This window comes from Orycteropus afer, unplaced genomic scaffold (assembly GCF_000298275.1).
Source record: "Orycteropus afer afer isolate SDZICR_OR568_19922 unplaced genomic scaffold, OryAfe1.0 scaffold00662, whole genome shotgun sequence".
Classification (NCBI taxonomy): Eukaryota; Metazoa; Chordata; class Mammalia; order Tubulidentata; family Orycteropodidae; genus Orycteropus; species Orycteropus afer.
Window position 1 is genome coordinate 1,184,032 of NW_006922249.1, and position 25,966 is coordinate 1,209,997.

Consider the following 25,966-nt stretch of genomic DNA (forward strand, 5'->3'; position numbering starts at 1 on the left):
AAGCCTTTGTCTAATATTATTGTAGACCATCTTGACTTTCTATTTCTCTAAGATACAGGTTTCAGCTTGATTTTTATTTATTTATTTAGTATTAAGTAAGAATGGTTAGGGCAATTATGATAGTAATTGTTGTTTTGATAGTCCAAAAATGTTGAGAACTGGTACTTCAGGTAATTATGAATTCAACTTTAGTCTCTATAGCTTGTATGTGGCCATAATAATCACAAATATGAAAAGGAAGACCAAGAAGAACTGATGTCTTTGAACTATAATGTTGGCAAAAATATTAAATATACCATGACTGCCAGAAGAATGAACAAATCTGTCTTTGAAGAAGTACAGCTGGCATGCTTCTCAAAAGGGAGGATAGTGAGGCTTCAATCTCACCTACTTCGGACATTTTATCAGGAGGGACTAGTCCCTGGAGAAGGACATCATAAGTGGTAAAGTAGAGGATTGGCAAAAATAGGAAGATCTTCAAAGAGATAGATTGACACTCTGGCTGCCAACAATGGGCTCAAAAATAGCAACAATTGTGAGGATGGTGCAGGAGCAAGTAATGTTTCCTTCTGCCGTGCACAGGGTAGCTATGAGTCAGAACTGACTCGATGGCATGGAAAAACAACAACATATCACAGAATTGCTATAAAGCAACATGGCAAAGAAGCTTAAAAGTCCAATTTAAATTAGAAAAATATCCCTAACAGCAATCAAGCCTATAAATCTTTTAAGTATCTTGTTATGATTGTTTCCTATTAAATGACCCAGAGATCACTTCCAAGTATTAAATGTTTGCCAAGTACGTTTAACATTCTGAATGCAGGTAAGTAGAAGACTTAATATTAAATCCTAAGTAATTACACACAATATAAAATATCAGTAACAATACCTGACAAACCTGACTCGTGTCAGCTGTGCGCTCTTTTAAACTGCCAGTATCCACTCTGATTAGAAACACACAGACACCAGAGTGGGTTGGTGCTAATGACTTCTGCATATTCCTGTGCTATGTTCTTGCCTGCAGGTGTTAAATGACTAATCCAGATCTCCAGCACCATACAAAGGTAGGTGATAGGAGATTAACAAGTTCCTAACTGTTTTTTTTTTTTTTTTTAGCTTAATTTGTTGCAAGGGTTCTGAAACTGATTCATGTCACATATATCCCATCTGAAACTGGTCTGATGGTACTATTCAACACACATTTCTTGAACACCTACTATATACTATATGCAGGTACTGTGCTAAGACCTGGCCATACAATGATGGGTAAAACAGGAGCTGGTCCCATTCCTGTCTCTCAGCAGAACTGATAATTACCAGCACTGAACTGTGTTAAATCAGTACACCAAGCATAAAACAGTTCTAGTTGATCCTACACACAAGCAGGGTACTATGCATATTCTACAAAATGTGATTAGGGGCTGCTTCGCCAACCCTCCTCCCCAGGGGAGGTGAAGGAGAGTGGTTCAGAGGGGCAGTTAAGCTACTGGTTTTGTTTTTTAAAAAAAAAGGATAAAAGAGAAACACAAGAATCTAAACATGGCTATGTAACTAAAATTGTTTGTAATTGTAGGTTATAAACATAAGTATGTATGCTTCACCTTAAGTAGCTAGTAAAGTGTGAAACAGGTCTGTTTGTTTCAGTATGAAGCTTTCTTTGAAGAAGGAGGAAATCAGTTTAAAACAAAACAAACAGGTCCTGGCAGGGGAATGTTCTATTTAAAATACATAATTTCTTTCTCTAAGAAGGGAAAATTTGGCCTTCTAAATCAGTTATCTCCAATATGTCAGTATATTTTCTACATGTTAAGACAAAAGGGCTAATGTTCTTTATCTGGAAAGGCTCACCAGCTATAGGAAATAATACAGCTACTAATGATAATGTCGGCAACATGAACAAATTGTTGAAGAAACTGAGGTGAAGCAAGCTGTCGAAGGCCACACAATCAGCCTTGGAACTCAGAATGGTTGGATTCCAAAGCTCGTGTCAAATTCCTACTGAGCTCCTAATGTGTGCCGGGCAAAGACAAGTCTGGGATAAGAGCATTCACATCAGGACCACTCAAACTCCTTTTTAAACCTGTGCTCAGGTTTCACACCAGAGCCTAATACATGTGAGTGAACACTAAGATGGTTAATCATTTCCCTTGCTGCCTGAATAGAGGTGAGCAATTATCGCTGGTGTTATTATTCCCATAGCCAAACTCCTGCCTTATGTCTGGGACACATTATCAAATAAACTTTGGTCAACACTAATTCTATTCCTTACTTTACAAAAAAAAAAAAAAAAGCTATAAATGAATGGCTAAAAAGCATCACATTTTCAGGAATTTTCTTAAGTAACCAGACTAGTTTTCCTTTCTAATTACTCTTGCCCTCAACAGTCTGGTAGGTGACATCTGAGATAGCACAGCATAGTCGGTCCTTGACACAGTTTGACAGCACAAAGAAATCTGGCACTTTGTAATGAATTATTAATGTGCACAAATATTGTAGCATGTATGAGGTGGGGACCTGCAAAAGGTGAAGTGCTAGTTGCCATGACACCAGTCAGTTCAAGTTAAGGTTCGTGATCTTTAACTTTGCCTCAAAGAATCATTAGAAGAGCATAAAGGGCGAATCTCAAACGGCTTATATAAAAACTCATACGTGGGCTGCCTCAGTGAATGTGAGAGGGACAATTCAGATAACTTACCACACAACAAGACTGCTGTGTTATCTCAACTCCAAGGATGGACTATCTAGTCAGAAGTTACCAACTAGTAAATGGTCTCCAGAGTTAGTTGCTGCTCATGGTGATTTGTAAGGTTAGCTAGATACCAAACCTAAGTCAGAGAATTAAATTTTAAGAAGCAGCAGGACGACTAGTTCCTTATCAGGAAAATACTGATCTAGGCAGTTTCAGAGTCACTAACTAACATACACCCCTCTGCCTCATTTGAACCAGGAGGGTTTAGAGAATTTAGGATTGGAAAGGACCTAAAGATCATCTCATCTGCCAAACCAGAAAACTCTTAATGACTGATCTGGCTGTAAAGTGTGAATGTAGAATTCTGATTACCCGTGCTTGATTTCCTCACAAGACGCCAAAACCATGATCTGCCAACAACTGACTGACAGGGTTGCTTTGTGATTCAAGTGGACATTGACATTCTTATAAAACATGCCTAACAAGCCTTGTATCACCATAGCTCCTCAGGAATCCTCTTCAAAGTACTGAATGCTTTGAAAGATAACTGTAAAAGACATATTTATAATATAAATAAAAACTTAGACGTGTAAGTAACTGCACTCAGACATGCCAAGTCATATGTCTAGAAATCGTTGAACGTTAGGTTTACGCCAAATTAACTTCCAACAGTTCCAAGCCTCCAGTTCATTCCTGGTGCTCTTAATGACAGACTGTGCAGGGCAGGGCCCTGCAGCTGCAGTGTCAGGATAAATTAGCCTAAAGTTAAACAAAAGAGAATGCGAAGAAATGTAGTATCCAACAAAATCTGACTTTTGAAATTTCGAGATTGATAACATTTTAAAGGTGTAGGTACAATTCCCAGAAATATGTTCCATATTTGTAAGCAATTCCAGAACAATGGACACTACGGGAAAAGCAAAGTTAAATTTCTCACAGTAGGAAAAGCCCTTATATTGTATTATCCTATTTGCACAACTATCCTGTGATCAATTCAATGAAAGCTGTGTTTTTCAAGGAATCATGTCAGTGTTTATCTCTTATTTGAACTTCAGTAGACGTTTACTTCTAAGAGGACCACACATTATGATGGGGAAATGATTAACACTATCAGCATACTGCATAGCATGGTTTTCTGATGTGTGTTTAAAGGTTTTAAGAATCTCCAAAAAACAGCCTTATACAGAGTTTGAAAAACAAAACAAGACAAAACAAAACAAAACAATGAAGAAATGAAGAATGCATTGAACAAACATTTAACTAGAAATCCTTACAGTGCTCCTCCAAATGGTTAAATAACTCTTCTCTCAATTTTGCTCCTTTTGCCTATGTTGCAACCACAGTAACCTATCTTCATCAGAATCACAAAGGAATATTCTCACGCTTATTTACAAGGCTAAAATGACATCTGGTGGCACTCTTCTCTAGGAACTCACGTCACTGCTCCAGAAAAACAATGGTTTGACAGTAGAAAGTATTTAAGGCACTCAAAGTATAGTGAAATGTGTTAAGAGGGTTAGTAGAATAAATTAGTATGTGTTCAAAGGTTAAAAATGGTGACATACCACAGGAGAACTTGGATAAGGGACAAAGAACTAAATAAACACTCTTTTTTTTTTTTTTTGGTTGGGTAATAAATACACTGATTACCAAACTTCTAAAATTTTATTTTGACCATACATAGAAAGTGTTACTTGAAAAACAATTTTCTTCATTACAAAATTACCTTTTACCAGGAAGTAAAGCAGCCTAAATACATGTTTGCTAGCAATATATTGACTTAAGTATTTCGGTTGCAGTTGACAATACAAATTCTGAAACTCACATAGTTTAACTACAGCCTCCTCCCTCCCACTTACCACCAACGTGGGTATGCTTGCAGAGACAGAAAGGTCTTCTGACCAATTGTGCAATAAAGCCCCAAAATACTTAACCCGGCAATACTCTCAGACTTTACAAAACGTTCATCTTATTTCGATCAGATTGAGACAAGATATTCTCTCCTTAGAGAGGAGAAACTAAAGAATACATCAATGTTATGTATGCCATCCTTTAAAGTTTCTTTTCTTTTTTTTTTTTTAAATTTCAAGGCCACATGGATTAAACATTTGAACTGCATTAGCAGTTGATACTTAACACACATACACAAAAACACTCCTACAGTTGCCCTGCAACCAAGAAGCTAATAAAAGAGCTTAGCTTTTCAAGTGAACATCCAGATGATGACAGCATTAGTATTCAGCAAAAATAAATGCATCATTAACTTGCCTTCCCACAGCTAAAGGATGGGATGATCCCATCCCAAGGCAGCGACTCGGATATCAACATCCTCTTACATTTCAGGCCTTGCTACACAGAAATACCAGAAATGAAGTGATTTAAAATGCAATCGATATATCAGTATTTTTTGGGTACAAAGATGGAAAAGTATACTAGTTTTTGGAGTCCAGAGAACCACACGGTCCTAACTCTGCCAATTACTTAACCTTCCTTTTGTTCTCTGACCTCTCTGAATCTTGAGATTTAACTCATTTGTGAGATGAGAGATAAATGTGAGAATAAAACGGAGATCTCCAACGTTTCTTGGCTCAAAAATGTTCTATATTCAATAATTATTTCTTAAGGTCCTACTTTCAAAATACAAGTCATAACACTGGGGTATTAACATTCATAAGACTCTTGTAAATGACTCAATAAGGTTATCAACTCCATTAATGTAGTTGGGAGCATCTGGTGATCAAAAAAACACCTATTCAATAAATATTTATATGTTGCCATGGCTATGTCTTTTAAAATAATATAACCTGAATACCTGTCTTACATTATATTGTAAATCACAAATTATCAGCGTAAAACAATCATCGATTATTCTGTGTTTTATGTGAAACCAGAGAAGCTCAACAGAAACTTAATAGAAATGATGAATGCTGAACACATTTTCTAAAATCCTGTTTTCCCTGACCCTTCTCCTGGTGGAGTCCTAGATGACCAAAGGAGTGTTAGATGACCTCCCTCAAGTTCAGGCCCCTGCCCCTATTTAATTACTCTTTATGGAATAAAGAAAATAATCCACAAATTGTAGCCAAATAGCCTGCCAGAGAACAGGTTGTCATTAATCCCTTTGCTTCAGCTCAAGTGCAAGTCCCATCTCAGAAACTATAAGACAGATCTCCCAAAGGGCTGAGGCTTTGGTTCTGCTTTAGTGACTAGTAACCCTTCCGTGAGGCATGACCATGTGCACGGAGCTCAGCCATGGCTCCGGCTGTCTGCAGTGGTAGGATTCCTTTGCTCCTTTCCCAAAAGCACAGCCCAGGAATGCCATTACGATTATCTTCCATCATCCCTTTAATTTCTTAAGCATAAATAGTTAAAATTCTTCCCTGCTTTCTATTTTTGTTACTGTAGAGCCTTTTAAAAAACTTAGTCTTTACCTAAATCAAGGATATACTCAAAAGATTACTCCTGAAAACTAATTTGACTTTATTCTTAAACATGTACCATAACTTAGATTTTACTTATTATATATGAGAACCAACGAGGTACCTAAGGAGCTCTGGTGGTACAGTGGTTGAAGCAGTTGGTTGCTAATCAAAAGACTGATGGTTCAATCCCATCAGTCACTCTGTGGAAGAAAGATGAGGCAGTCTACTTCTGTAAAAATTTATAGCCTTGGAAACCCAGTGGGGGTTGCTGAGTCAGACTGACTCAATGGCAGTATGTTTAGTTTGGTATGAGGTGCCTACTTTGTATTAGACATTAAAAACAAAAACATATTTGTGAATCTCTTAAGGAACTTTAAGGACTGCAGAAGTCAAATCAGTGGTTTTCAAACTCTACTATACATTAAAATCATCAGGGGCCGAGGCCACATCGCATATTATTTATATCAGACTGTCTGCGGGAGGCAATCAGGCATTGGGGTACAATATTTTCCAGGTGATTCAAATATGTAGCTAACTTAGAGAACCAATACTGTAGAACAGTGTTTCTCAGTCTCCACACCACCAATATATTTTGGGCTGGGTAATTTTATGTTGTGAGGTGTTGTCTTGTCCACTGCAGGATGGTTAGCAACATCCCTGGCCTCTACCCACTAGATGCCAGTAGCAGTCCCTCCTACCTGTTACAGTAAGCAAAAAACGTCTCCAAACTTTGCCAAAGAGCTCTGGTGGCGCAGTGCCTAATGCATTTGACTGCTAACCAGAAGGCCGGCAGTTCAAATCCACCAGCCACTCCTCAGAAGGAAGATGGGGCAATCTACTTCTGTAGAGATATTGCCTTGGAAAACCAAAGAGGGGTCACTGTGAGTCGGATCCGACTCAACAGCAGTGAGTTTGGTTTTTGGTATGGACTTTGCCAAATGTCTAGGGGAAAAAAAAATTCACTACCACGAGAACCAATTTCTAGCAGTAACATACACATTAGTGAAGCAAGTTCCATAGAGTCCAGTGATGATTCTCTTCCAAGCTCTACCTTTCATAATGACATTTTCCTGGTTTGTAATACATTTGCACTGAAAAAAGAATCACAACAAAAAGTCCCTCATTTTTAGTTTATACAGGCAGTCCCCAGGTTACAAACATCCAAGTTACTGACAACTCTTGTTGTTGTTGTTGTTAGGTGCTATCGAGTTGGCTCTGACTCATAGCAACCCTATGCACAACAGAACAAAACACTGCCCAGTCCTGCACCATTCTCACAACCTTGCTATATCTGAGCCCATCGTTGCAGCCACTGTGTCAATCCATCTCATTGAAGGTCTTCCCCTTTTTTGCTGACCCTTCATTTTTACCAAACATGATATCCTTCTCCAGGGACTGTCCCTTCTGACAGCAGGACCAAAGTAGGTGAGACGAAGCCTGGCCATTCTAACTTCCAAGGAACATTCTATGGCTGCACTTCTTCCAGGACAGATTTCGTTGTTCTTCTGGCAGTCCGTAGTGCTTTCAGTAGTCTTTGCCAACACCACAACTCAAAAGCATCAACTCTTCTTTGGTTTTCCTTATTCACTGTTCAGCTTTCACATACATACGAAGCGACTGAAAATACCATGGTGCACCTTAGCCTTCAAAGAGTTATCTTTGCTTTTATGCACTTTAAAGAGGTCTTTTGAAGCAGATTTGCCCAGTGCAATACGTCTGATTTCTTGACTGCCATTTCCATGGGTGTTGATTGTGAATCCAAATAATATGAAGTCTTTGACAACTTCAATCTCATCTCCATTTATAGTGATGTTGCTTACTGGTCTGATTGTAAGGATATTTGTTTTAAGTTAAGGTGTAATCTATACTGCATACTGTAGTCTTTAATATTCATCAACAAGTGCTTCAAGTCTTCTTCACCTTCAGCAAGCAAGGTTGTGTCATCTGCATATTGCAGGTTGTTAATGAGTCTCCCTCCTACTTGCCCTTTAATGTTATGTAAATTTACCCTCTCTTTGAAACAACTGGACCGACCTCAAACCAAACCAAACCCATTGCTCGGGAGTACATTCTAACTCACAGCGATTCTTTAGGATAGAGGAGAACTGCCCGGAGGGTTTCCAAGGATGTATATCTTTATGGAAGCAGGCTATCACATCTTTTTCTCAAGGAGCATCTGGTGGATTTGAACAGGCAACCTTTAGGTTAGCAGCCAACCACTGTACCACCAGGGCTCCTTGAACCCACCCCTACTTGCAACAAATTCTTCATCACAATTACCTTCACTTGCTGCACATGTAGCTTTCAAATCACTCAAAAGACTTTCAGATTTTTCTTGCACTAAAGTTAAGACTAAGAACGATATGCATCTGTTCTGACTTTCCTAAAATTCAACTTAAAGACACACTTAGGAACAGATCTTGTTCATAACCTGGAGATTGCCCGTATGTCAATACCCTCAAATCACCACTCTACTACTAAATTAGGAACTATCCTTTAAGGACAATAATGTTGATCCCTAACAGCTAGTCAGGAGCTCTGGTAGCATAGTGCCTAAGGCACTTGACTGCTAACCAGAAGGCTGGTGGTTCAAACCCACTAGCCACTCCTCGGAAGGAAGGTTGGGCTACTCTACTTCCGTAGTGATACTGCCTCAGCAACCCAAGGAGGGGTTGCTATGAGTCGGGGCCAACTCAATGGCACATAACAACAACAACAGCTAGTCTAGTATATTCTAGCTTCTTCACAGAACAATCATATTAAAATATAATAGAAGACAGCACTAATCAATTATCAATGACAACTCTGGCTAAACCACTTAAAACATCATTACTAAATTGTGAGACCCGAAAAAAAAAAAAAAAGAAAGAAACCTTTCTTTCACATCACTCCTTACAATACGCCAAAATACTGAATACCAACAATGTACCAGGCACTGGGCTAGGTGCTGGTGGTGATGGCGGGTGAGGTTCCTGCCCTCTTGGAACTTATTTTCAGACAGCCATTTTGGTTCTGGCCAGGAAAAACATAGCTCTTTAATGCATGGTCCCAACTTCTGCCACTATGCTTATGGTTGTGGAAACTCCATCCTAAACACAGCAACCCAAGGTGAAAACTAAGCTACAGCATTGAGTATTGTTATACATTGAATATGTTCCCTTCCCAAAGAAATGTGGAAATTCTGACCACTGTTATCTATAAATATGATCCTGTTTAGAAATATGAGTTTTCTTCTACTATGCTAGTAAGGTCACACCAGAAAAACCTAATTTCTCCTGAGTAGTGTCTTATTTTTTTTTTAAAAAAAAAAAGCAGAACAAAGAGACATACACAGGGCAGACACCATGTGAGGACCTATTTGCAAGCAAAGGAACACCAAGGATTGCTTGCTGACAGCAAAAACTAGAAGAGAGGCCCATAGGAGGAATTGACAAGGCTGAGACCCTGGATTTGACTGTCAGCCTCCAGAACTGTGAAATAAATAAATTTCTCTTCTTTAAAACCACCCACTTGTGGTATTATCTTGTTATGACAACACTAAAAAACTAAGACAAGCACCTTTGACGCTTTCTTTTAGACACGATCTGAATTAAAACAAACAAACAAACAAAAACCTAGAGCAGGGTAGCCCCCAGAGTGCATGGTCTGGTATTTTCCTAGGCTACACGATTCCTAAGGGCTGGCTAACTCAGGAATAAAAGGGGGGGGGGGGGAGAGAATACTGAAGAAGTGGGAACAAAGTGTTAAAAGGCAGTTTCTCTTCAAACTTTTATGTGTAACCATCACCCGAGGATCCAAATAAGATGCAGATCCTGGTTCAGTAGATCTGAAAGGGGCCTGAAAGTGTACCTTTCTAACCTGTCCCCACCAGGTGATACATGGGACCACAGGAGAAGAACAAGTCTACAGTCAAACAGGGAAATCTATCTACTCTAAATCTGAATTGGCTTCAGATCAAGTTCTCCTAGAAATTCAGCATACTAGGTACACTGATCTCTCTTCATCCTCTATTCCTACCTGCATGCTCTGAACCAGGATAGCAGGGGTTGGGGACCTCCATTCTCCACTCCTCCACATAAATCAGCTAAGGGCTGGTTCAAATAAACATTAAGAGCCCTCAGAGTGCTTTGTATGGATGATCACTGGACTTTACAGACTATACCTGTATTGGCCCTGGATCTATTTTTAGCACTAAAGTCCCCAACCCTCGTTAGAACAAGCTCTCAAAGCAATCTAAAACACTTCAAAACTTCCCCTCTCATCCATGGAGTTTTTGAAGGATTAGCTTTCAAGGCAAGGTACTTAAGACATTTTCAGCCTCAGCGTTTTCAGAAAACAGCCTGGTGATCTGTTTCCCGAAGGTCATAGCTTTGAAAATCCTATGGAGATTCCTCAAAAAATGAAAAATCAAACAACTATATGATCCAACAATTCCACTCCTACATATATACCCAAAAGACTCAAACATAGACTTGTATACCAATGTTCATTGCAGCACTATTCACAATAGTCAAAAGATGGAAATAACCTAAATGTGCCCACTAACAGAAGAATGGATAAACAAAATGTGGTGCATACATACAATGCAATACTACTCAGTCAGTAGGAGAAATTAAGTCTTGATATATTCTACAGTATGCATGGAGCTCGAAGACATTATGCTGAGTGAAATAAGTCAATTAGAAAAGGATAAATATTCTATGGTCTCACTTATATAAAAAGACAAGAAAAGGCAAATGTATAGAAACCAGTGTTAACTGTGATTACCAGGGCACAGGGAAGGGGAAAGGAGGGGGTACTATTGCTTATGGCATATACTCACTTTCAGTTTTTCAGTGGAAAAACTGCATTAATTAAGTGTAGGGTTGCACAGTCAATTAAATGCTGTCAATAAATTGTATACTTGTAAAAAATTGAATTGGCAAAAGTTGTGTGACATATTTTCAACAATGACCAAAAAAAAAAAGGTAGGTATTGAGGCTGCTTATATATAACCAATACCTCATGGGATTTGGTTTCTTGATTTGGAGGTTTAGGGTCATGGTTTCATTGGACACCCCAGCTAACTGGCCTAATGAAGTATTCAGTGCTTCTGTTCTACCTCTTAGTTCATTGCATAGTTATTGCCTAGGGTCTTAAAAGCTTTCAAGTGGCCATCCAAAGTACAGTTAGTCTCTATTCACTTGGAGCAAGAGAGGAAGAAGGAGAGTCAGGAATAGGAAGAGGAAATGGAATGTGTGGCTAACTGCCTCCATGAACAATGCCTTCTTTGCCATGACACCAGAAGAACTGGATAGTGCCTGGCTACCATTACTGAACATTCTGATCAAAGATTCTACAGAAGAATCCTGATCCAAAGGGGGAGAGATGCACAAAAGAATTTCAAATGGAATCCAGACTTTATGAGCCATGGAGGGTGGATGAACCCCAAAAACTACTGCCCTGAGATAATCTTTAAACTTTAAAACAAAAATATCCTCTGAAGTCTTCTGAAAATCAAACAATAGATTAGCTTAACTAGTAAAAAAAGTCTGCGTTGAGCATTATATATTTTTTTAAAGATCTATCTATATGGGATAAAAGTGACAACAGCACCTTGAAATATTAACCTTAGTAAAGAGCGGTGAATTTATGTTAATGAAGGAGAACAGCTCCGAAGAGGACGAGAATGGTTGCACACCCTGAAGCACGCATCGGTGTCACTGAATTGTACATGTAGAAACTGCTGAATAGGCCTATGTTTTGTTGTGTATATTTTTAAACAACAAAAACAAAAAAAACCCTATGGAGCAGTTCTACTCTTTGCACGTAAGAAGTCACCATGAGTCAGAATCAACTTCACAGCAAGTAACAATAAGTCTCAGCAGTTACCTCTTTCACGTTCCAACTTTACCACAGACACAAGAGCTACAGAGTGATCCATAGAAAGTTTCATCCTTCTATAAGCCTGTGAGAAATCACCACCAGGAAAAAATTATCCTCTTTAAAAATTAGATGCTTGGGCCATACGCTTAGACATATTATCAGTCATTTGGCAAAACTGCACAATTTTGAAAATCCAAGATTAACATTTCTAAAAACAAAGCTTTATAGAGCTATCTGGAATTTTGATCCCATAAGAGTATTATATAACAGAATAAAGATTTTGCATTTTCTAGGAGATATGCTGAAAGAATAAAACTAAAACCACACTGTTATTGAAACTTTGGTACCTTGTATTTTTAGAACTTGGTTCAGTCAGTCCTTGTAGAAGAACCCTTTTCATTCTTACCTTTTCTTGTCCAGTTTGTCAATGTTGACATGCAAAACTAGGAAGGCAAGGCAGGAAGCTGAGTGACCACAGATGCACTGTTCTCAATGAAAAACCACTTCGTATAGGGACCATGACAAAGTAGAGAAGAGGCACAAAGAAGCAGATCAGTTGGGCTTTGGTAATAAAACTCTAGTGTGGTATTGGTTCTTTAGGCTAGAATTTTATATGCTGCTTAGTTTATGGGGTAATCTTTCTGGAGATATTAAACTACGGTTAATCAGTCATTGCTAAACTTACCATGCTAATTAAAAAAAAAATTGAAAATTAATTCTTACATTAAATCATAGGACCAAAGCATAAATCTACTGTATCAGAAGCTTCCAAGTTAACATGTAGCCCCAGTAGCTATTTGCATTGGATCTAATGTGGAATCCAAGGATGAGAGTCTGGGCCCTAGCTTCTCTCTTCCTTAATGTTGACTTTAGGCAAGTCTCATAACATCTTTCTGTTTGCTTCCCCACTCATAAAAATGCAGATAATGGCCCTATTTAATTCAGAATTGCTATGATGCTCAAATGAGAGAAGAGTGCTTATGAAACAGCTTGGTAAAATTTAAGTGCTATATAAAAACACAGTATATGCACACATAGCTCATTAAGTATATATTTATAGGCTATTTTGGTTTTAAGTGCTATCTATTTTTGGTTATGTTATACCTTCAAGCTCCTGCAATTCCTGGTTCTTACTATGTATGGCTTCCAGGTCTCCCTGCCCTCCACGCAGTACCAGACCACTTATCTGGCTAAAACCTAATACTGACCACTAGCAGAAGCCTCAAAACCATATTGTTGGCAGTTACTACAGCTGCCCATCGGCTTCCATCCAGAATTCTAGATGATGCTGGCAAACAACACCACAACACTTTCCTATGATATCCCTGGTTTAAACCCTCTTCTTCAATCCCATTTTACTAGGAGCAGTAAACACCAGTTTTAAATACAAATATAAATCACAATGTTTGAAGGAAAAGAGTCCAACAAACACAAAACATTAAAAGTTAGCACAGAATTATTTTCAAATAATTCATTATACCTTGAGTTTCTCTTTCCCAAGAGATTGTAGACTATCCTGTTTTTAAAATCCTTTAGAAATCAGTAGGGAGCAATATGTTAATTACAATTTGCAGGTGGGAAAATTCAGGCTTTGAATTTTAAGTTTCACTTGTCCTCAAAATACCCATGTGCTTACATAAGTGACACCGCAAATATTTTCCCAGCTACACTGATTTGAGAAGTGTTATTTTGAAGCCCATTGTTTAGAATAACACTAACAAGCTGAACCATGTTAATATTCAAAAATTCCACAAGTAAGCAATGTGAAGGAAAGGCAAGACATTCACATTTATGCAAGCAGCAAAGGAGAGAGAAACACTGTGGTCCCCCCACCCCCCAAACCAAAAAACACAACAGTGTTAACACCCTTACCACCTTTCACACGTTTGCGTATCTCTGCAAGTTTCACAGAACCAGTAATGTTTTGTTTCCAAATGTGAATTCATGGTAAGTGACTTGTCAGTTGGGCTAATTTGACAGCACTCAAGGTTGTGGCAGTAATTGCCCTTACTTGTTAAATATTCTAGCAGCATTTGCTGCAGTGTTGAAAGTTTTATGATCATTATGAGAGGATATTCAATTTTTTCCCTGTGGTTCACTTAATTTTAGTTTCAGAGCATTTAGGAAAATGGTCCCTGACAGGTGTGAACTTGGGTTTTAAGAGAATTGACAAATAATGTAGAAAAGAAAAAGGAATTCAAGAATGGGCCATGCTGGGGAAGATCATCAAGTAAAATATGTTAGCATTCCTTCTATGAAAACATATCCCCTAGTAATGCTGAGATGATGGAAGCCTGTGTAAACCAGGGCTACAACTGGTTTCTTCGCCAAAGATCTAGGTGACTGAAATTGATAAACTTTATTAAATTCCAAGGTCATACACTACGAACCTATATTCTAAACAATGCTATCTAACAATAGTGTTTAGTAACAATACAGGTAAGTTTTCTAAGGTTCTCCTATTCAGGGGCCAATTGTGTGCTTTATGTACCTACATTATGTACCTGTATATTTTCAAAGAAACCATTAACAGACTCAGTCTTGAGCTATTTTCAATTTATGCTCACAACGGTTATACCTGAAAGGACTTCCCTAGGTCAGTTAACAGCAATGATAAGAGGTTAGGAGGCAGAGTATCCTCTGAATAGCTAACAATAATAATAATAAATTAAACCAAATATATTTCATATATATATATATACATATATATATATATGAATGAAACCCCTGGTGGCACAGGAGTTAAGTGCTCAGGTGCTAAACAAAAGGTTGATGTTTTGAACCCACCCTTTCTTCACAGGAGAAAGATGTGGCAAGTGGCTTCTATAAAAATTACAGCCTTGGAAATCCCATGAGGGCAGTTCTTCTCTATCCCAGACTTCAGTATGAGTCCAGAATCAACCCAAAGGTGACAAGGTTTTTTTTTGTTTCGGGTTTATACTAACTTCGGAGATAAGAAATCACTGAATAAACTAAGGGAGATTAACACATCTTAATGAACCTGAAGTTACAGGTTCAAAATATTGGACTTAACCCATTCAGCTGACAGAGGACAATTTCTTATTTCTTATGGACTATTAGATTAAAAAAAAATTTAAAATTTTCTTTTTGTTGTTGAAAATACACAAAGCAGAACATACACCACCTCCACAGTTTGTACATGTGTAATTCAGGGACACTGATCACACTCTTCAAACTGTGAAATCATTCTCTATCTCTCCTTTTCCGAGTTGTTCTTTCCCCACCTCCCCGTCAATACAAACTCACTGCTTTAGCTGTTGTCGATTTGATCCCACATAGACCTCAAAGAGCAAAATGCTCAAGGCAGACATTCTTTACTAGCTAAGCTAAACTGATGTTTGGTTTGAAGACTTTAGGGATATGGTCTCTTAGATTTTTTTTTTAAATACTCCAAAGAGTAGCTACAAAAGGCTCTTTCTCATAAGAAAATATAGGTTGTGTATGTAGATACACATCCACCCTGCCAGTACACCCCCTAGTGGAATTTCAGCACAGTACAATTGTGTTAGTATAAACCCAAATCATCCTGTGTGCTCAGGACTTTCATACACTTGAATAGAATTTCCTTGGTCTGGTGTCTATAACCACATTGTAGTCACATGCCTTCTATTTCTTACTCATTGAGCATACCAAAAAGAATCAAGAAACAAAACATGACATCTATATACTCATCCATATAGGCAGATATCTGAATTACTTATCTTAATTGAAACACTTAATTTTTGTTTCTAAAAAGAACAAAAAGAGAATTTTTATATGAACCTGCTATTATTCCTTAATTCAAGAAGAAACATATATATAAGGGGTTTCTTACTTTTAAAAACATTATTGTACCTCCCAAGTGAGGCTACTCAATTTCTTGAAAGGAAATTTCTGATTGCCACGGCTTAGATATGTTCAAGTTACTGAAATCGGTTCACTGAGCTTTGCTAAGAGTCTTGAAAATCTGAAAAAGTGATTAGTGTGAAAACAAATTTAGGGGTGAGAATAAACTGAAGGAATGTGATCAGTTAAGTATTTAACCACAGGGTCTGTCGTTCTTCACCAGGCCCTCTACCCAATCCTGCTGTGAATGGCTCAGTATTCCCAGAGCACTCTCCATTCAGTCTCTGTGAAAAAGCTATTTCATCAGTTAGCATTAGCACAGGTTAAAAAGTACTTGCACTCTGACATGTTCTATAGATTAATTTCTACTTGGGCAGATAGCAAGATAAAGCCTGAGATGCAGAAGTAACGAGGGAGAAATGAACAAATACCACCTTTGCTTCCAGCAATCGAGATAAATAGCACATCTCACAACATGATCAAACAAGGAAGGGATACTCCCTGAATCTAGAATCTGTCGACCCTTCTACAGGGACTGCCACCCTTAATAAGCTGTTGTTGTTAACTGCCACTGAGCTGGCTCCCAACTCATGGCAACCCGTGTTCCACAGAACTGGTTCCTTACGGTTTTCTTGGCTGTAATATTTACAGAGCAGATTGCCAGGCCTTTTCTTCTGTGGAGCCACCAGGTGGGTTGAAACCACCAACCTTTGGGTTAGCAGCTGATCACAGACTGCCTGTGCCACCTGAGGCTCCTCATCCTTAATATACAAAGATATCATTAAGTCAGTATGAAAATACTTTGAATTTTACTTTGTGTTTTTCTTTCTCAGCAGTAGCAATATATTTTGATTGAACTATTCAACTTCTTTTTTCTCCCATTAAGACAGGACTCCAGTGGTAGAAGGAGCTCCAGTGGCCACAGTAGTTAAAACATTTGGCTGTTAACCAAAAGGTCAGCTGTTTGAACCCACCAGCCACTCCATGGGAGAAAAATGAGGCTGTGTGCTCCTGTGAAGATTTACAGTCATATAAACTCTATGGGGCAGTTCTCTGTCCTATAGGGTCACTATGAGTCAGAATCAACTCGATTGATTTGATCAGTTGGGTTTGGTTTTGGTTTTCTGATTGGGTTTGGTTTTGTTTTAGTGGTAGAAGAGCAAGCAGAAGCTCTCGCAGGAAGTATGAACGTGTAGAGGTCCTTCAGGACACTATGTGAGTCCAGCTGGCTGGAGTTTAGGGTATACCAGGAAATGTAGCAGGTATGAGCTGGGAGGGTAGGTAGAAATCAAGTTTAGGAAGACCTAAGATGCCATGTTAATGAGTCTGGGCCTCATGCAATATGAATAATACGGTCATGCAAAGGTTTTAAGCAGGCATGTAACAAATGTGAACAGTTCTGGCTTAGATAACCCTAGGCTGGAGAGCAAAGACTGTAAACAGGGAAAGAAGTTCAGAAGCTCTTTCAAGAGTCCGGGCAATGGATGAGATAGGCATACAGCAGGAGGTGGGAATGGAAAGGAGAGAATCAGAGTATATGGTGGCAGCAGAACAGCTGGGACTGGGAGATGAATATGTAGAGGATGGGAGAATTTAAGAAAATGATGATGTTTCCAAACCTGATGACTGGCCACACCAGGGAGCATATGGAACAGTGAAGACAGCTGAATCAATTTGGTAAATGCCCTAGAAATTGCAGTTGAAGCCACTGAAATAAATACATTACCCAGCTAGAGATGCATAGTGAGAAAAGGTACGAGCAAAGAATTGGAAAGAATCCTAACATTCCAAGGGTAGGGAGACTGCATGTTGGCAAAGGAGGGAGAAAAGAGACAAAAAGTGGGCATATTATGGAAGCTAAAGGCTAGTGTTTCGAGGAGATTGTCAGGGTCACATTCTCTAGAAACAGCAGATTAAGTCACACACTGGATTTGGTATTTAGGAGATCACTGCTATTTCTTTATATAGCACAGAAATAATGACATTGTTAACTCAGCAATATTTTCTAAACAACTGAGATAACCAGACACAGATCAGACATACACAGAAGATGGTGGGAAGCTTTTTATATAATATAGCATCTAATGCTCTGCTTACCAGTGATGTGAAGTTTTACTAGCAAAAGATTTGGGTTCAGCAAGTAGCATAAGAAACACAGCATTTAAAGTTCAATAAGTATGTGATCTTATTTTATGTCAGGAAAGAAAGCTATGCAATGACCCTTTCAGGTATACAGTCCCAGGTATCCAAGCAGTTGCTTAGAAGAAAACAAATGTGCTCTATTCAGTTTTTAACTGTGACCACATCAGTGCATTAAACAACTAGTAATAAAACAAAGAATGGTTACCCAGTGTTAATTTACAATTCAGGCCAAGACATGAAAAACTCCCAAATTTCCAGTAGCTATCCTAAGATATGTGAAGTAATACTCTCTAAAATATCCAGTCCTCGGAAGGAAGGTTGGGCAATCTTCTGTAGCGATACTGTAGTGATACTGTCTCGGAAACCCAAGGAGGGGTCGCTACGAGTCAGATCCGACTCGACGGCAGTGAGTTTGGGTTTTTTTTTTTGGTTTATAATTTTGAGTATTATGGTATGAAGAGGAACTATTTCCCAAATAGTTTTATCTGACTACTTGAGACTTTTTTTTTTTTTTTTTTTTAATTCTAAATCGAAGAGGCTTTGAACAAAACTAGGGATACAGTGCTTGAGATTAAAACCCAGTAAATCACACAAGAACTTAAACATTAATGATTAGGGACATTTGTGTGATATTAGGTACAACCCTAGCACTAATGTCTTTAAGTGCTACATTACTCAGATCTAACTGGTGGGCTTTTAGTTTTCCTGGATGGATTTTAACTAAATAGACTTTAGACATTTGGATATAGATAAATGCCTAATTCAGTAATTAGTATTTTAAAACTGTGAAACCTTTTAAGTTAAGTGGCCTATTAATTAACTACCAATTATCTTGTCTGACTACCGTATCAATAGAAGTAAATTACCGACTAGCTATTTGACAGATTTAGTCCTATACCACGCAGAATTTCTTCTAGAACATAAAAGGCCTGGAGTTAAATGCTTTTGCTTCCCCCTTTTGGTTAATCAGGGATCAATTTGCTGCTCACAAACAAAGGACAGATGTAGATCTTTGGTCAAAAAAGGACTTACAGACAAATTCCAGCTGCTAAAAATGGCAAGGTAAGATCCTACACACTCTCTCAAAAAAATAACAAGTAAAGCAATGTTAATATTTTTTGGGAAATATCAGTTTGCAGTTCCATATGGGGTGTAACTTTCTATGTATCAAATGGGAATAGTGGTATTTTCAAGTTTTTGCATCACACTGAGACACAGAGAGCCTAAGTGAATGCTCTCTATGTTTATTCCAGAGTTAAAGTGCAGTACATTGCAAACACAGTCCCCGGGTGGCACAGGCAGTTAACATGTTTGAAAGGCTGGCAGTTCAAGTCCACCCACAGGCACTTCACAAGAAACTCCTGGTGACCTACTCCCCAAAAATCAGACATGAAAACTCTATGGAGCACAGTTCTACTCTGACACACATGGGGTTACCATGAGTCAGGGCTGGTTTGATGGCAACGGTTTTTTTGTTTATTTTTATATTGCATACTCTCTCCACGGTCTTTTGGTAACCCTGAGTGTTTTTTTTTTAGCAGATTATGCTGACTACAACCTATCCCAAATCTATTACTTGATTGGTGACCAAAAGAGTGTTCCTGGGAGAGCAGCCAGTGAGAGTGAGAGTAAAACACTGGAAGTTGAAGAACCATGGAAGACTGGAGGGCTGTGCAGAGTAGTGCCATGCACTGTGCAAACTCCTAGAGGGTCATGGAAATAGTGAGTGGCTAAGAAGCCAGGAAAGAAATGCTGTAGGGATCCTCTCTTTGAAGCCTGGTAACTGGGCAATATGAATGGTTGCCATACATTCAATTTGAGTTTAATTCAAATGATTATATCACCACCAAACTTTTTAAAGTTGCTAACCTCACATCAATGAGCAGAGTCAATACACTGAAGTATCAGAATGGGGGCAGGGAAGTGGAAAAAATTGTGTAGTAAAACAAAAGGAGCTACAAACAGTAATGAATGTGAACCATGCCCCATTTTGAAGTATCATCAATCTTACACAGCTTGGGTAAGTCCAACAATGCTTACCTTTTGAAACCTCAGAACATGAACTCATCTTCTAAATATTTAAGCAGAAGCCTAGCCTGTATTATCAAACATTTATTGAGTGACTTATGAGTAGAGCTCTGTACCTGGCAGGGGAAAACCGATGTATTTCGCAAACTGGCTTCAAACAGCTGGCCATCTACTTTGGATGTATAATATGTGCATCTCGAAGTAGACAGCAATGTACAAGTGAATAAACATATACTATAGTGTAGTGCCTAAGGCACTTGACTGCTAATGAGAAGGCTGGCGGTTCAAACCCACCAGCCACTCCTCAGAAGGAAGATGGGGCAATTTACTTCCATAGTGATACTGCCTTGTAAACCCAAGGAGGGGTTGCTATGAGTCAGGTCTGATTTGACGGCACATAACAACAACAAAGACGACGTATAAAAAGTTATACGAAAGAGCACATGCTATGCACCAAATGATGGGAATGACAAAAGCTGCAGGAGATTAACAGAAAGAAAGGGAAAGTCTTAGACAAGTCACTTTACAGATACTTCATTAGAAAGCAAGGGGTTGGACAAGATGTCTTTAAGGTTCCTTGTAGCTCTAATATCCAAAAATGCCCAGAAAGGGCTGGCATAGGGAGGGAAGGTTATATTGAGAACTTAAGGTAGGCCTTACAAGGCATATGGAGTGGAGGAAGAGGGCATTCTGGACAGGGGGAATAGTATGAGGAATGGTCTCGAAGTGGGAGCACACAACTTGTCAGTGGAAGGTGAGCACAACAGTCCACATAATTCTCTAGCTCACTGTACATGACTGTAAGTCAGGACCAACATACTATTTGTTTTTCTAGGAAAACAGACATTGACCACTACTTAATCTGGCTCAAGATGATCTGTTCGAAGGACTAAATAAATCTTAGCTCAGCTGATCTACTTTTTAAAATGTGTAGAGCAACTTATTGTTCCCCCGACCCCACCCACAAGATACAGTAAAAAGAAACCCTGTTAATAGTTTTTTTTTTTTTCTGGAAGGAAAACAGTACATGCTAATACATCTTTGAAAAGTTACCACCAACACTTCCACCTAAGAAGATTACTGGAAAGGAAGCGGAATTCTGGTGGCTCTACTGACACACCATTTTAAAATAGTAACAACAGCAATCGTTAATAATCGTTTAATAAGCATTCGTTCAAATTTTAGTTGCTAAACAGATCTCAACTTCTCAAAAGGACTGTAAATCTTTGCAAGAAGTCAGAAATTCCAACTCATTTTAAAATGAGTTTTCTGACTCAATACTGAAAATAAATTCTTAAGTTTAGATGCTTAGGGGAAAAAACAGCTGGAGAATTCAGGAGCCTCCCATATTTTAATATGAAGTGATGTCATAATTGACAAGGCTTCCAAGAACTCCCTAAATTGTGTGGTTAAATAACATCTCAAAGCAGAGTGAGAACTCTAGGAAGGTGGTATGTTCCTCCCTGTTATACAGGTTTAGTTCCAGAATTTTTCTATTAGAGATTTGACTCGATTTCCTCCTTATGGTAGAAAATAGCCCAAAATTCTTAGTATGTCAAATAATATATATTCCCAAAGCTAAGGCTATGAATTTTCTGTTCTTTATACATTTTAAATTAGGATTCACTTTACAGGATGCCTAGGGAAAATAAACTGCTTTCCTGTTATACGTGTTTAACTGCAGATCATATGGATTTTCCTTAACAATCTGGTTATATTTGAAATTTTAAAATTTAACAAAATAATCAACTAGAAAAAGTAATCAAGATTACTTCAGAGTGTTTTGTGTAGATGAAAATGTATAGTTAGGACATCCTTAATCACCTCAGTCAAAGGTTATTTTAAAAACAATCCCAGTGTCTATGGTTCATAACTAACCTACTGATGGTTGTATATATTTTATATTTGAGACTGGCAACTCGACTGAAATCAACTGGAGTTCCCATGGCAGCTTCATCTTTACCATTCTTCAAATATGAAAACTACAGTCCACCTGCAACTTGCATATGTGTTTGATTTCAATAGTGGTTGGTTGTTTTACTTGGAACTATAAACACAGGTTCTTGAAAAACTGTACTGCTGGGCTTAATTGGTGATGCTGGCTCTTACCCATCTACTTACCCCTCATCTCTTTTCCCATTTTCTGCCTGTTTTTGTGGACCCTGTACATCAAAAGAACTTTAATTCAGTTCTTTACCCCCATTGCACACAACAAACACAATGTACACACACACACAGTGTGCACACACATATGAACATTTATAGTTCCCCAAACTGTATTTGGGAGCTCTGGTAGCATAGTGCCTAAGGCACTTGACTGCTAACCAGAAGGCTGGCAGTTCAAACCCACCAGCCACTCCTCGGAAGGCAGATGAGGCAATCTACTTCCGTAGTGATACTGCCTCGGAAACCCAAGGAGGGATCGCTATGAGTCAGGTCCGACTCGACGGCACATAACAACAACAACAACAAACTATATCTGGTAATGTTCTTACATGTTTAAAACATAAACATGTCTTAGCTCAGGTTATTTTTATGTTCATCTCAAGAAATTTGGAAATCAATAAAGCTCATGTTTAAAATCAAAACAAAAACCATTAAAATAATTTTCCTTCCAGGATCAGAGAAAAGGTCTGATGTTCAATAAGCAACATTTGAGTAAGTACTTCTAAAGCCAGATTAAGTTTTTAAGCAGTTGCTAAAAAATTAATGAGGTTTAATGTGACCTATTTAGGAGAAACAGTTCTTTGTTGTCTTCTATTAGAAGGCTAATCCGCCTATGGAAAAAAAACACAAAACCATATCTCGTTACCCTTTCTTCACTGGATCCTATCTGCCTACAAAAGTAAAGGTGACATGCTATGAAGAAGAAAAGCATGAAGTGGGTCAATTGTGTACAGTGTTAGAGGGGAGAGTTTTACACCTACCCTTACTGAAGATAAGTTCAATTGAAAAACTAGGTACTAGTTTTGTCCCCAGGGTAGCAGATGGCCCTACTCCTCATCCTGAGGTGCTGCAGTAGTTCTGATGGTTAGATGAAGAGGTGGATTAAGCCCCAGCTCACACCCCCATCCTTATATAGTGACTCTCATAGAAGAGATGACTTTTCAGCTGCAAAATCCTGAGATATCTTCCAAGAGACTACCACCATGTACCATGTGGAGGCTCAGTGGATGTTAAGTGACTGCCAGGGTGGCCTGACCACTCCCAATGGACCACAAATGCTGATCTCAGAATCTCTGGCAGTTTCTAAAATGTGGCTGAGCAGTAATTTGGAAGCCTAAACTCTGACTTTAGGAATTCATAAGAACAACCAATGTTTTACAAACGCTACAGAAAGTAAAATAAACAAACCCAGGGTTTTATGCTCCCTCTTGTTATTTTTATGGCAGGCTTTCAAATAGCTCAAAATGTTCAGATGTCTGCTCTCTCAAGAAATACTGAATGGGGGGGGGGCGCAGATAGTAACTGGCATACACTGTAATTCACCATGAGGGAGGGGCTAATTAGACAGAAGCTCTGTGGTGAAAGAGCACAGGTGGCTTTCAGGCTGGTACTGAAGTCTCTCTCCTTCCCAACCTTCTCATTGAGGAGAGAACAGCAATAAAAACAAGGATGTTTATATTTACCCAGAAGTGTGCATGGCAATTGACCATCATGGTTCTTTCAATGAGCTCATCAGGACATTCCAGCAGGTGATGTCCAGAGACCACGCCAGCATTATTGACCAGGACTGAGACCTCGCCAACCTCCTTGCGGACCCTTTCAGCTGTCAGGTAGACATTCTCCCTCTTCCCTACATCACAGGTGTAGGTAAAAACCTGTAAGTTACAGTGGGGCAGAATCTCTTCCTCACCATTCCCAGCTGTCCTCAGAGGTCCAGATGAGGGGAAAAATGAAACAGAGAAGGGGGTGCAGAAAGTGAGTCACATGGCAATCAGACAAGATCACACACAACAAAATACTACAGTGAGCTTCAAATTTCTAACATCATAAGGCTTGCCAATGAGTGACCTTACAGCTGCCTTCCTAGCCCAAAAGTCTTTGGGAATTACACCAATATACTGGATAACTTTGCTTAGGGAAAAGTCATGTAATTGTGACAAGCCAATATAAGTCAGGCCACATGGGATCAGCTTCCTGTAGCCAAAGATACCTGGAAAGAACTGTTCTCAGCCCAGAAAGCAGACCCCCTTTCCAAACACACACAGTACAGATGCCATTTTGGGGGAACAGTGGCCAAAAGAGCTCTTAGTGTTGAGTATGAGCACCCTCAAAATAGAAGCTCACCTTTAGGCTCAGGAAATAAAACTATAATTAATAATCTGAATTCATCCAAAGCCAAGAAATAAATTTAATGTTTCTCATTAAAAAGGAGAAGTCACCAGTTTGTCCTAACTTGAGTTGTTGACTCCTTTAAGATCGCCCTTATACAAATCAAGTTTACAGGTCAATATGCAATTTTACCTCATAAGAACTTACACCAACAATTTGAAGACCAAAATCTTTTCACTGGAAAACACTTATCTTTTAGAGTTCAGCAGGGAGCACAAAACCTGCATTTTCTACTTCTCTTTTACTACGACTGCACATGGAATAATTTCAATCCTGAATTTTGTGACCTAAAATACAGCTATAATGATTCTGGTGACAAATCACTGAAACAGGATAAAGAAGGTGGCTAAATCTCAGTACATTTCAATTATTTTCCCGGGAAATGAAAAATTTTGTCAAAAAGCAAGAGCCATTTATCAAATTTCCTGGATCAATCTGTACAGTTGGTTGTGGTATCTGCTCTTTTTTTTTTTAAGTCTCAGACTCACGGTAGTTAATAAGTATACAGAAATGCAGATTTCCTGAGGTTACCAAAAACATGGGAGAAATTTACAAAAAGGCTTCAAGCCTTCAAGTGCTTCCCCTTATAGAAGAACGGTATCTTTTCTATCTTGCTCAGAGTAGGCATAAAGCACTTAGTTATCTCTAATGAAACAATGTAATTATTTTCCTGTGGCTAAAGTTATAGTGAAATCATCAACTCTGCCCTTCTCTAAAGCGGTTCAGCCCATGGAAACACAGATACATGTTCAGCACAATCCGAGAACTTCCCAGACACTTTAGTTTCCCACCGCAAAAGCGAATGAGAACATTTCAGGATCTCAACCTGTAGTAACAAGTTCCCTCTGCCTTCCCTAGTCTCAGAGGTTTAGGAAATACCAGTCGTCCCAAAGAGATGTGGCCTCAGTCGGATAGGGGTTCGATACACTTCTCCTCTGCTCAGTACAGAGGCGATCAATTTCTTACATTAGAGGGCAAATCCCACTCGCCTTCCGGAAGACAGACCACTCACTGCCGACGAGTCGAATCCGACTCCTAGCGAACCCTCCTTAGGTTTATGGGAAGGTGTCTCTACGGAAGTAGGTTGCCCAGTGTTCTTTTCCTCGAGAGCGGGCTGACCGTGACACTGGAGTTTCGCACCCCACCCCCCAGCCCATGTAGGGTGCGGTGGTTAGGGAGAAGGTTTGAGCCAACAATACCAGAGCGGGTCCAAGTTACCTTGCAGCGCCGCGGCGTCGGCAGCCTCCAGGTCGCGGTAGATGTGGCGCACCATACCCGCGGTCTCCTCGTTGCTCTGCGTGTTGATGTCCCAAAGCACCAGCAGCGCCCGGCGCCGGGCGAACTCCAGCGCGAAGAGGCGGCCCAGGCCGCTGCCGGCGCCGGTGATGAGGCACACCTGGCCCGCCACACTCTTCTCCTTGGGCCGCACTAGCCAGCGCGCCGCGGCCAGCACGAACGCCCAGAGCACTTTGAAAGTGACCACGAAAAACTCCACCACGATGTTCATCGTGACGCTCGGGGTCCCGCACAAGCCCAGCGGCCGCGAATGCTCCCACCCCGCGCCGGGCAGTCAGGCTCCCGCCCCAAGGGCGCTTGTCAGAACGGCCAAAACCAGAAAACTGCGCCCTAAGCGCGCCCC

General features: G+C 39.4%; 1 protein-coding gene across 1 annotated transcript in view; it reads right to left on the minus strand.

Annotated features, from left to right (window-relative positions):
- Positions 1-25,834, minus strand: part of RDH10 (retinol dehydrogenase 10) — a 30,915-nt gene extending 5,081 nt beyond the window's left edge. Inside the window, exons 1-2 of the mRNA XM_007956765.2 lie at positions 25,546-25,834; positions 23,622-23,857 (exon numbers count right to left, since the gene is read on the minus strand). Coding sequence (XP_007954956.1) covers positions 23,622-23,857; positions 25,546-25,834 — 525 coding nt within the window. The remainder of the gene's footprint in view (positions 1-23,621; positions 23,858-25,545) is intronic.
- Between the last annotated feature and the right edge of the window lie 132 nt (positions 25,835-25,966).